A 13733-nucleotide genomic window follows, 5' to 3' on the forward strand; every position below is an offset into this window, starting at 1 on the left:
TTCTGAGATTTAAAATGTCATTAGGCTATCTCTTTTGCCATTAGGTTCTTTAATGCACGAATGGCATTTTAAACTATATTTAGCATTATTCCAATTTTGACATATAATATACATGTATATATGAATACATAGAAATAAAAAACTTCAAGGAAATTTTTTAAAAAGTAGTTCTTAAATAATTTAAATTTTATCATAACTTTAAAATTATCTTTTGTCACTGAATGTATTATGAATAAAATGCAATTTTAATATGAAGTGCAATTATCATATTTCCAGGATTCATATAATTATTTTTTCTCACATTTAAGATGTTTTACATCAAAAGATGACTGAGACGTGTGCCACTGCTCACATTGGTGGGGTTAATATTGTGCTGCTTGAAGGGATTACACCAAATATACAGTAAGTGTGTTGATTTTTACCATTTTCTTAAACTTGTTTGTTATAGTTTTAAAGGAAACTTAAAATTCTTTGGATGAATCCCATACCTTCTAAGTTTTGAGGTTTCCCAGATACTGTGATTCTGACTGTCATTAAGAATATCACCATATGAAATGTTTTCAGAAAAATGATTTTTTTCCTTTCTAAAATTGGTTTACCACCTCCTCTGCCCCTTAAAAACTGACTCCCGGTACGTTGTAAGATTGTATAACGAGAAAATGATTACAGCGCAAATTTCAGTTAAACATATAAGATGCAAAAGCTCAAAAATTCAAATAGTTAAGTAAAACAAAATTATAGTCAAAGAATATGGACTCTTGATTTTATGTTAAGTAATCATTACCCATATTCATGCTGGATTTCAAAGCTTTCTCTTGCCATTTTTGCTTAAATAATTTAACTATAAAGCCTATGAGACCCTTCCAACATACAGGAAAATTTTTTATAGTGTATACCATACCATATCGCCTTTCGTCTGACTCTTTGCTGCTGTCTTTTCCTTATAAGTTCTATTCTTGGATCTGTTCAAAATGGCTTTGATAATGATTACCTTTATACATGCTGTTCAGATCACTAACCTAATATCAATACATTTTAACCACTGACTTTGTTCATACACTTGGGATTATATACCTTCATTCCTAATTTCCTTTCAGTGGAGCAGTTTTATGTTGTAACTACAAAATGTGTTTAGATCAGATTTTGAGAATTTGCTCTTTCTTAATATTACAACTAGTTCATGTCCTACTATCGTCCTATCAAGCATCCATAGTGCTAAATATTGACTAAATAGAGGATTTGGTTCAGCATTATAAAAATTAAATATTAGTCATAGATTGACTAGTTATAGGTCTATTCATAATATTTTAAACGTGGATAATGTGATAGCTGTCTTGGGGAACATTTCTTGAAACGGATGTTTAAGTCTTGCTGGGGTGTTTGGACCTGAAAGTCTAGAACCAAAGAGAGTATATTTTATTATAGCTGCCTAAATGGTCCATATTGCATTTCCTAAGCAGTCTTTTGAAAGTCCAGGAAATTCCAGTAGTTGTGAGAGACAAGATGTTTTCTGATCATTCATGATGGAAGAAGGAGGATTACGTAGTAATTACAACTTAAGTATCTACTGTCGGCCAGGACCCTCACATAGATTATTTTAATTAATCTTTACCACAATCCTGTGAATGGGGGTGATTTTATCCCCACTTTACAGAACAATAAGTTGAGATTCAGAAAGATCAAAGTGTTTGCCTAAAATGCTTAAAATCATTCAGTCAAGAAGAAGAGATGGGTAACCTATACTCCTTCCACCTCACTGTGATGCTTCTGCAGAAAGTCATCTTGGGTTCCATGATTCTTTTGTTGACTCTAAATTTAAAGTACCATGGTCACTTTAACCTATTCAGAAAGTAAAACAAATTTCTTTAGATATCCTATATGTTTTATTTACTCTAGCCTACTGTTAGCTCCATTATTTATTATCTCTTAGGAGAAGGGCTTCAAATAGTCTCTACATTTGCAAAATATAGAAGTTTAGGGCAGATTTTTAAAAAATTATTATATAGTTGATGTTTATCACTTCTTTTTTTTAAACCTAAGTAAAGATCCCTTAACTTTTTTGCTTGAAAAATAAGAGTTATTAATTACTCACTGCCAAATTCTAGTAGTGTTAAGACTTTCTGGGTTTATTCTTTGGCTTTCCGTTTCCAATTTCAATTAAGCAGAAATGAAACTAAAAAAGTAGTTGAAAAGCTTCTTTGAGGGAAAATTTTAAAAGTGGGAAATAGAAAAGCTTTCCAGATGATTGGTCATATTGTAACTAATTTATGCGTGAATGTTTCTTTGCTTCCTTTTGTTTTCCTGCTTTCCTCTTGAATCTTCATCTGTAGACTGGAGGACTTTCCTACATCTCCTACAAGCACAGCCAAACAAGAGTTTCTGTATGTTATGTTATTCTTTTTCATGGCTTTGTGATTAACATAGTATTGAATAGTTTTGAAAGATAAATATTTAGATTGTCTGCCTGGCTGTGAATGTATGTAGTTAGTTATTATTTTGTAGTTTTAATATAGACCATTTTATAGACTAAAGCTTACTGCTATTCAAGGAAAACACACAGGTAAGGGCTATCTTTTTGCTAATTTATACCTTGTTTTGTTGCTGAAAGATTATAACACTATAGTTATGTGTTGCTTGTGCCTTTTTTAGACATGTTACTGTTAAAATTTATATTATCACAGGTCTTTGTTAATGTTTCATGTGATAATAGCTAAAAAAATTTCACTTTGCAAGTTTTCACTAATTGCAAAAATAATCATTAAAACACTAATATATGAAAATATCTACACATCTCAACCTTATAATTCTGTTTTTAAGATAGGGAGAGTTTACTGTTCTGTGGACAGATTTTATGTATGGCTTTTACTATATGTACTTTTATATTTTGAGTGGCTTAATTTGACCCATGTATATCTGATATTTTGTAGTAGTGAGCTTTACTGAGTGCTGTATTTAAATATTCATCACATGAGTCTTATGACCATGACAAATTAATATGTTACTTAACACTGGTTATTTCTTTGGACATTTTCTATAAACTTTGAATATGCTTCATAAATAGATGAATCAGTATATAATGTTCCATACTGGTAAGATTATTATACTTGGTGAGATTTGTTTCATTCTATGTTGATAACAGGCCATAGACTAATATCAGCAGTTAACAGCCCTTTTGTTGGTATTATCTGTGATCTATATCACTTCATCAGCCAACTGGAAGTACTAAAAAAGTATAAGTGCACTAATATTAAATTAGAGAAATGACTATTTTCTGGAAATACTCTTCTGTATTAGTGTCACTTAACAGGTATATAGAAAAAATATCTAATTCCACTTTAGTAGTCATAGTAGCTAGAGAAGAATTATTGTTTCTTTTTTTCTTAGCACTGAGTTCTCTGGATGTATAATGAAGAAATCAGTACTGTATGACCTTAGAGGGAATGCTTTTTAATGGCTAAAGATCTCATTTTCATCCATTCAACAATTATTAGGTTACATATTTTGGCCTGGGATTGTGTTAGTCTTCAGAGATGTGACAGTAAGCAAATGAGAGGTGGTCCCTGTCATGATACCACTTATCCGCCACTTCTCTCCTTGTTTAGGGTTTCCTGCTGAGAAAGAGTGAACATGTAAGGCACAATTGCCAAATGAGAAAGAAAGTTCCACTGATTTTTAATAGCTGACTAAATAATGTGTGATCACATCACTTCCCCCCTCCCCCATTGCAGAGGTTTTTCAGGCAAAACTGAATTGAGGCAGGCAGCATAAGTCAGGGTGCATGAATTAGTCTCTTCCTCTCCCTGCCTCTAAAGTTTGGACCTGCATGCTCAAGTAGTGGGGTCGGGGTAGACATAGAGTAGAGATAATGAGGCCCCAAAGCAAATCCTCAAATCATTCACTCAGCTTGTTGCATGGGCAAGGATGGCTGGCGTTCCTTTAAGGCCCTATTGCCTGGACACAGGAAGTAAAAGAAGATGGGAAAAAGTCCTTGCCTGATTAGGCTCTGTGGTCATTGTAACTGAGGCTCACAGTATATCTAGTGGAACCTTGTGAAGTAGACCACCACTGTCAGTGAATTCTTTAACCAGACTTCTTGGTCACTTGCCATGAACTTTCTACATGCCTGGTGTGCAACAAGTTTGTAGAGTCTTTAGAGAGATTTTGACCACTTTTCTTGTGTAAAAGTTTTATGTATACTACATGTTGTATGACCTAGATTAAGTGGCAACTTTCTTTAAAAATTAAAATTATGAATAGATAACTCATATTGGCAGCTTGTAAACTGTTTAATTCCTCATCCTGGGTCTCCTGACATCTTTAACACTTGCAGTTTGACAAGAGTTAATCAGACATCCTCTACAGTTTCTGGTTCAGTTTGATCAGTATAGGACCACCATGTTGTCCTACTCCAAGGAACACCATTCACATTGTAGTGGTGGGCATCATTTACATAGACTCCGGTGTGAATGGGGCCCTCTGGAGTGGGCAACACAGATCTCCTGAGATCCTTAACATCAAAATTGCCACTGGAAATAACACAATAGGATTTACAATAGGAGAGCAATCAGCCCCATTAGCTTTCCATTCTGACTTTTGGTATATAATTGAAAAATCCGGTATTGTGTGACGTGATAGTCAAGCGGACTTCTATGGATTATAAAAGTAAAACAGTGAAATAGGTATAGAATTTCTTGTCTGTCATGATAAAAAGACAGATGTCTTTGTGAATGTACATTTAGTTTCATTCAATAGATAGATGCTGTTTACAAGTAGAAAGCCATTTGCATTTTAGCACCATCTAAATGTGTTCTGGCTCATTTTGAAATTGAATTTAAAATGAAATCTCATTGATGATAAACAGTAGCTTTATTTATTATAACATTTAAGAAAAGATTCAAAATTCAGTAACTAGTCAACATCCCAGAAACTACCCTCATACTGGCTAGACCAGTTCCATAGAATACTTTTTTCTTTTTCTGGTCAGCAATAGTCTCTGAGAAATAGTTGCTTTTATAGAAGAAAGCAATATAGTTCTCTAGTAATCATTTTTGAATTTTATATAATACCTGGATTTCACTGTTTGTAAATAATCAAGACCTCTGATAGAGCCACTGTTATGCTTCTCCAGGTTTATTCTAATAGAAGTTAAATGTAATGAAATGATTCTTTAGATCCTTGAGACTATAAATAAATTCTTGGTGAATCCTCTGCAGCCTAAGTGGAGATAAATGTATATGAACTGGTGTGTCGTTAATATGAAATTAGCATTTTGTGTGTTTTGCTAAATCTATTTGTTAACAAGAATCCTTTGCCGATTTGAAAGGTAAATTTATGTCAGAAGCTATCCTTTTACTATCTGGCCCTTTAATGGTGCAGTTCATTGACATGAACCTGTCCATTGTATATGTCAAAGACTGCTTCATCATGGCTTCTACATATATGACCTATTATGTGTTATCTGTGAAATTCCACAGTTATAAGGTTGAGAGTCATTTTTCTGCTGTACTTCTTTCTGCTCATTCATTTCACAAAGTTCAGTGAGTGCCTACCATGTTTAAGGCACTGTTCTAAGCACTGGAAAGAGAACAGGAAATCAAGAAAGGTAGTAACTCTGTTTTATTTTTGTATCAGTAAAGCTGACTAATTTTTAACTAAGTAGTAATTACTCATCATGAATTGGACTTCTGTCATTTCTTTCTTACTCATTAAAAATGAAAAACAGTGGGGCCGGCCCGGTGGCATAGCGGTGAAGTGCGCTTGCTCCACTTCAGCGGCCCGGGGTTCCTAGGTTCGGATCCCGGGCACACACCAACAGACTGCTTGTCAAGCCATGCTGTGGCAGCGTCCCATATAAAGTAGAGTAAGATGGGCACAGATGTCAGCCCAGGGCCAATCTTCCTCGGCAAAAAGAGGAAGATTGGCATCGGATGTTAGCTCAGGGCTAATCTTCCTCACAAAAAAAAAAAGAAAGAGAAATAGAAAATAGAAGTTAAATTTCTTCCTTCCTGTTAATTTCTTTTAACATATGAGATGATTGTTGGATCAGTTTCTTTGACTGATTAGATTTTAAGAAGTATAGTGTGTATTTTTTTCTTTTTATATTTAGCATCTATGCTTTCTTAGTGGTTATATGGATCCCTAAAATAAGTTGGAGAAGAAAAGAGGAATTCTGAATGGGGAAAAAAGTCAAAATGGAATTTTGTGTGTTGTATGTATGTAGTATGTCAGTATTCATGCTTTTACTTACATATGAGCACATATATATTTTCTTCTGTAAACTCTTTATCAAAGAAATAGAATAATATTTGGTGCAAACTGTAAAATAAATGTATTTCAGTATTTTTAGAAAACATTATTTCTTCAATATATGATTTAAACATGAAAAACCTTAAGTCGTTTAGTTCATTGAGTGATTTAAAAGCATTTGTCTTGCTCTCAAAATACTTTTTCAAAATTTCTCTTTAATTGGCTATATTTTAATAGTCCTCCTTCTCTATTAATAGAACTGTAGTGAAATGTAGTATTGCCAAGTCCCAAGCCCTCTACAGTGCCCAGAGAGGGTTAAAGACCAACAATGCTGCTGTGTTCAAAGTAGGAGCTATCAGCATCAACATTCCCCAGCACCCTGCCACCTTACATAGCATGATGGTTCGAAGTTCTCACCAGTTGTCTAAGCAGATCTCAGACCTCATCAGACAACCTTCTACAGTGTAAGTTATTCCTTCAAGTTCTGTGATTCTGTATAATACTTCAGGTCATTCTTTGCTGTGTTAACAATAGTTTGGAGGAAGACAGAGTTACATCTAAGTATTGACCATTGTGGACAGTGGGGCAGGTGGAAAATAGCCAAACATGATCGTGGGAGAATCATTGGATATTATTAAAGTACTGTGTCACAAACGCAATTGTCAGTGTTCCATGTTGCATCAGTAAAGCTTAACAGATCCTAGAGATTTGTGGACATCATAAGAGATACTAATGAAAAGCAAACTGACAAATTCTAGGACTGTATCAGTCAATATTTTTGTCCTTTGAACTCACTGAAATTTTTGACTGCATAGGTTTAAAAAATTGCAGTGGCCATTTATGTCCCACACATGGTTTTGTGCTGTCCTCTATATGAAATTATTGGACCTTTGCACATTAACCTTTATTCCCTGTGTCTTGCCCTTGTTCATGGGTCTGCATTGCTGAGCTTTATTCCTGGTCTCCAAAGCTGTAACTAATGAATAACTAATACAAATATGATAAGTAAACGGTAAAAAATTTGTCTTGCCATATTTCTTTTTTCCTATGCTATACGGTAGAAAAACATTTGTGTCTTTTGACCGTATCCTAAAGTAGTGTTTTTTACAATTGTTCTATCTATTATCTTTAATTCTTATGTAATATTAATTCAAGTTTGAAGTTGCCCAAGTAGTAATAATTTAAATATGTTTCTCCCATCAATGGAATGTGGAATCCAGAATGTGTACATGAGCCTTAGTTTTAAAATAACTCTAAGGAATTTTTCCTTATTATAATATATTGGCAGTGAAATGTAGTAGTTAAAAAATCAGACTCTGGAGTCAGGCTGTGACTGAGTTTAAATCCTGGTTTCACCACTTTCCAGCTATGCTTCCTCATTTGCAAAGCAGAGATGATAGTATCTACTCAGAGGGTTTTGTGAGATAAATGAATAAATGGTATAAAACACACAAAGCACTAAGAATAGTACCTGGCACATAGTAAGCACTCAGGTAATTATTGTTATTGTTGGTGTTGGTATTATTATTGTTAATAGTGCTAGTAATAGTAGTGGCAATAGTAGTAATTGTATTATAATCAACAGTAGAGTGCATAATGGTTAAAGGAATGGAATTTGGAATCAGACAAACCTGAGTTTAAACTCAAGTTTCACGTTAATGATATGAATGGCCTTGGCATATAACATTCCGGTTTATATTGTTATTACTTCTTCATTTTTATTTTTCTAGATCACCATTTTTCCATGGCTGTTTTTAGGAAGTCTTAATATGATCTGGTATTAGAAAGAAAGCATCTGTTGACAGTATATTTTTGCTGTTTTTCATTGAGAACTTGAATAATTTTATACAATAAAATGGTAGCTGTTCTAATTGTGTCTTTTTTTTTTTTTTTTTTTTTTTTTTTTTTTTTTTTTTTTTTGGTGAGGAGATCAGCCCTGTGCTAACATCTGCCAATCCTCCTCTTTTTTTGCTGAGGAAGACGGCCCTGGGCTAACATCTGTGCCCATCTTCCTCCACTTTATATGGGACGCCGCCACAGCATGGCTTGCCAAGCAGTGCGTCGGTGCGCGCCCGGGATCCGAACCAGCGAACCCCGGGCCGCCGCAGCGGAGCGCGCGCACTTAACCACTTGCGCCACCGGGCCGGCCCCTAATTGTGTCTTTTTTAAATTACCTTTTTTGCTTTATAGCCCACAGTCTGTAAAAGAAGATATTGCAACCCCCCTACCTTCTGAAAAAACCCCAACAAGTGTTAATCAAACTCCTGTTGAAACAAATGAATTTCCTCAGCTCCCAGAAGGCTTAGAAAAGAAGCCAATTGTTCTTAAATTCAGTGCCATGTTAGATGGTATAGCCATTGGAGCAGCGCTTTTACCATCTCTGAAAGCAGAATACAAGATGGGAAGAATGAGAAGTCATGGAATGACAGGTAACATTGAATTTTGAATTCAGTCTTTTAAAATTTGTTGTTGGTTGGAGACATTAGTAATATTTTGGTGAAAAGGTAAATTTGGTTTTATAGATACTATATGAAATTTAAATAATTTTAATCATAACACTTGTAAATTTCATTAATGATGGTCTTCAGTCAAGTAAAAAATATTGATAAACCTCCTTGAATGACCAGCATGGACCCTGCTTTCATTCAAACTCTTTAAAGGTATTCAACTATTGAGGTCATTTCTCCAATTTAAACTCAAGTTGAATAAATTTCTACGTCTGTTAGGTCCTTATAGCCTGAATAACTTGGTTTATTTTCACACTGGGTGCATTTAGCTCAAATCAGAGGTCATGTGACTTCTTCAAAACAGCTACTTCTGTAAGATTTTGTGATCCTTATATGTGCTATCCAAAAATTCTTTGCTGTTGTATTTTTATTCTGAAATGTATCATATATACAGAAGTGTGTAAATTGTATACATGCAGTTTAAAGAATAATAAAGAATTTTGAACTCACCAACTCATTACACAACCTAAGAATTAGAACATTACCAGCACTTTGAAGGCTCCTTCAAGGAATAATCACTCCCAGGTAATATTTCCCAGGACTGCTGGGGAAGAACTACTCACATGAGTTTTGTTACCCATTCCTTTGCTTTTCTTTATAGTCTTACCACATCTGTATATGCTCATAAATCACTTAAAGTTTGCTGTTGCCTGTTTCTAACTTTATTTATATAGAATCCCACTAACAGTTTTTAACTTGGAATTTTTTTGATGTACATTTCGTTTGAGATTCCATCTACGTTCATTCATGTATCTATGGTTCATTCATTTTTCACTGAAATATAGTAGTCCACTAGGTGATTATATCACAATTTATTTATCCATTCTTCTCTTGATGGACCTTTGGCTCATTTTACTTTTTTGCCATTACTGTCGTTCTTGTACACATTTCCTGGTGTATATGTGCAAGAATTTCTCACAGGTATTTCCTTAGGAGTGGCACAGCTAGACTGTAGGGTAAAGGCATCTTCAGTTTTACTAGGAAGTGCAAAACTGTCTGTGCCCGCCAGAATTCACGAGAGTTCCCTTGTTCCACATCCTTGTCAACGCTTGTTATTACCTGACTTTTAAATTTTTGTTTGTCTGGTAAATGTAGAATGATATCTCATTGTGGTTTTAATTTATATTTCTGTAATTACTAATGAAGCTGAATTTTTTATATGATTAAGAGGTCCTTATATGTTTTCTTATATGAAACTTCTGTTGATGGTTCTTGTTTGTTTTTCGCCCATTTTACCATTGAGTCATTTGTATTTCTCTTGGTTCACAGGAATTGTTTGTATATTTTGTATATTAAACTTCTGATGTTATATGTTTAACATATATTGTCACCTAGTTAGAGGCTTATTTCACTTTCAGTTGTCTTTTGATCAACAGATATTCTTAATTTTAATGTAATTGAATTTACCAGTATTTTCCTGTGTGATGTATATTTTTATGTCTTAAAGATATCCTTCTCTTCCTAGGATCATCAAGGTATTCTCTTATACTTTCTGTTAAATGTTTTGAAGTTTTGCTTTTCATATTTAAGTTCTTAATCTATATGGAATTTTTTTTTTAATTTGATAATAACCAATTATATCAGCATCATTTATTGACTAATCTTTTTTTTCAGTTGTACATAATCCACTTTTGTCATCTATTAAGTGTTTATGTATTGGGATCTATTTCAGGGTTCTCTGTTATGCTTCATTGGCCTATTTGCACTGGTATCATATTGCTGCCTGACTTTTCCTTTTTTGGGAGTTGTCCTGGTTATTTTTGGTTCTTTGCTCCTTCATAGACATTTTAGAATCACTTTGTCAAGTTCCCTGGAAAAGCCTATTTGGATTTTTATAAGAATTTAATGGAAACCATAGATTTACTTGGGGAGAATTGTTAATATTGATGTTGAGAATTGATGTAACATTTAATCTTCCTATTCCTGAATTTGTCTATTTCTCTGTCTCTTTAGGTCTTTTTTAATGTTTTTCTACAAAGTTTAAAATTTTTCTACTTAAGGCTTTTGTGCATCATTTACAAGCTATGTTTATTTACTTAGATACCTAGGTACCTTATGTTGTAGTGGTGGTGGTGATTACAAATGGTGTATTTTGTAAAATGGCATTTTCTGAACTGTTTGGTGGTAGTATGTACAAATGCTCTTGATCCTCTTGTGTTAATCTTACACTCAGCAATCATATTAAACTATTTTATTATTGCTAATAAGATTCTTTGGAATTTCCTAAGTAGATATTCATATCATATGCAAATAATACTTTTGTTTCTTCGTTTCCAGTCTTTGTTTTTTTATTTCTTTTTCTTGCCTTATTGTACTTCTGCTACGATGTTCAATAAAAGGGGTTTTGTAGACATCCTTTTATTACTCCTATTTTAAAGGGAATCAATATTTCTCCAGTGAATATGATATTTGCTGTAGGATTTTACTAGGTTCCCTTTATCAGATTAAGAAAATTTACTTCTATTCCTAGTGTGCTAAGAATTTATATGAAGAATAATTGGTGAATATTATCAGATACTTTTTTCTGCATCTATTAAAATTAAAATGTTTTTTCTCCTTTATTCTGTTAACATGGTAAATTACATTAGTAATTAAAAAAACACACAAATATATACATATATATAAATACATACATACATGAATATATTTATATACTATGTGTATGTATTTATTTCTACCCCTAGCATTTTAGGTTTTCTTTATTGAGGGATTTTTCTGAACATCTAGATCTTTTGTTTTTTTCTGGTGAGAAAGATTGGCCCTGAGCTAACATGTGTTGCCAGTCTTCCTCTATTTTGCATGTGGGATGCCACCACAGCATGGCTTGATGAGCAATGTGTATGTCCATGCCGGGGATCCGAACCTGTGAACCCCAGGCTGCTGAAGTGGAGCACACGAACTTAACCACTACACCACTGGGCTGGCCCCAGAACATCTCGATCTTTTTGTTACTGAAAATAGAAGCACTGTGTTTATTTATTCAGGTCATCCGTGAAATACAAGAGTCAACAGAAGCAGCAAGTAAAAAGCCAAATAGGCAGTTTAGAACTAGGAAGAAATAAATAATTAGGAACAAAGTAAACGTATTGTCAAATATCCAGATTGGTAAGAACACATAGTTCTTCTTGAAATGAAGGAAAGGGACAAAAATAGTAAAAGAATGCCTGCACTAGTGGCAGAGATGACCTGAGACCTAGGATTACTTCAGTCTTGGTGTTTTCATTTGGTGATGCTGGTGGTAGTAATAGTAGTGGTAGCTTTTGTGATAGACATTCCCCACCCATGGAGCCTGCAAGTGATAATCAGTGAGTCAACCTGGTTGGACTACTGAGTAAGAGGAGATCAGAGCAGTAGTGACTTATCTGGCCATTCTCAGTTGCCCCAGTTGGTAAGAGAGCATTTATCTGAGTATGGCTAACTCATTCCAAGTATAAACATTATTGTATAGTGAGTGAGTATAGTGAATGTGACATATAGGAGGTGATCTTTAATTAGTATTTTGAAAAAAGAGGATTATTTCTGGCACAATTGTAAACATTAGGAATATATAATAAATTATTTTATATATATGTATATAGGCAAAATTTAATGATGTTTGAGTGGAGAGAATTGGTAACGTACAGAACAATGTCAGTCGATTTTTTGGAGAGAAGCACATGCATATACATTACACGGTATATGTAATGGGCAATAATAGATCTTGATTTTAATAAGGTTTCTGCTACTCCTTAATACTCTCATAAATAGTTGAAGAAATATGGCCTGAATGATAGTATGGGCTGTGTATTTATAACTGTTTGAACAACTACGTGCCAAATTGTTGATTAAGTGTTTAGGGCCAACAGTACACTAAAACTCATATCATATGCTTATTTGGTTTATGGTCCCATTAATAATTATTAAGGTCATAGATACATGTGTTTATATAATTTTATACCTGGCGAATGTTTTCAGCAAGTATAATTTAATTGATTTGACAGTTTCACTGTCTTCTTCCGTACTGAACTGGGATGAGGAGACAAGTTGCTAACTGCTAACTGTTCTCTGTGGAAAAGCACTGTGTGGGTTGGGAATTTTTTTTTTGAACTTGACTAATTTCTCTTGTTTTAATTCTTCTGTAATAAGGGCAATTTCTTTCTGTTCTCCCTTCTATGAAATAAAGAACGTTTGCAGGTGTTTCTCTAGTGCCTAACACAATGCTGGGCACTTCCTAGGCTTAATAAATACTTGCTGGCTTAATAATACTGACTGACTGACTCTTTATAATAACCATACATACATTTAAAGATAGGAAAGATAAGCAAATTTAAAATATCCTGTCCATATCTTTCAACATGGGTTTTGGAATATGCATACATTTTTCTTAGACACCATTTTTTGAACAAAGTAAGGAATGAATGAGTGAACGAGCACCTGAACAAATGAAAAGTAACTCTTCTGTTTTCTTACAGGTGCACAGACCAGGTTTACATTTGAGCTGCCAAATCACAGATTGCGTTTTACTTCAAAAGTTTCTGCTACAGATATGTCAACCATTCCTCCTTCTGCCAGTCTCAACCTTCCTCCTGTCACTATGTCAGGGAAATATATAATGGAAGAGCATGATAGTTATTCAGATCAGGTGTGGAGTATAGATGAACTGCCTTCTAAGCAAGGATACTATTTACAGGGAAATTATCTACGTTGTGTGGCAGAAGTAAGTTAATTTTTTATTTTTCTTACTCTTTGTAATGAGAAGTCTTCAAGCTTTAGGTATACCAAAATATGCAGTGATACCAACTTTTAAGCAAATCATTAAATCATTTATTCCTGCAGAATTCTATATCAAATCTGGTGTGTGTGTGTGTGTGTGTGTGCATGCACACATGTATGTGTCTCTCTCTCTCCCTATAGTTTTATTTAAACATGTTGTGTGTGTGTGTGTGTGTGTTAGTCACCTTTGAATTCATATTTTCTTACATTGGGTTTCACATCCATCTC

General features: G+C 34.0%; 1 protein-coding gene across 10 annotated transcripts in view; it reads left to right on the plus strand.

The window, feature by feature from the left end:
* BLTP1 (bridge-like lipid transfer protein family member 1) overlaps nucleotides 1–13733 on the plus strand; it is a 198385-nt gene that overhangs the window by 122995 nt on the left and 61657 nt on the right. For 9 of the 10 annotated variants that reach the window (XM_058549998.1, XM_058550005.1, XM_058550000.1 and 6 more), the window contains 5 exons: nucleotides 309–402; nucleotides 2331–2381; nucleotides 6504–6710; nucleotides 8437–8675; nucleotides 13205–13449. In XM_058549998.1, coding sequence (XP_058405981.1) covers nucleotides 309–402; nucleotides 2331–2381; nucleotides 6504–6710; nucleotides 8437–8675; nucleotides 13205–13449 — 836 coding nt within the window. The remainder of the gene's footprint in view (nucleotides 1–308; nucleotides 403–2330; nucleotides 2382–6503; nucleotides 6711–8436; nucleotides 8676–13204; nucleotides 13450–13733) is intronic. The other variant, XM_058550003.1, reaches the window with a different exon arrangement.

This window comes from Diceros bicornis, chromosome 11 (genome assembly GCF_020826845.1).
Source record: "Diceros bicornis minor isolate mBicDic1 chromosome 11, mDicBic1.mat.cur, whole genome shotgun sequence".
Classification (NCBI taxonomy): Eukaryota; Metazoa; Chordata; class Mammalia; order Perissodactyla; family Rhinocerotidae; genus Diceros; species Diceros bicornis.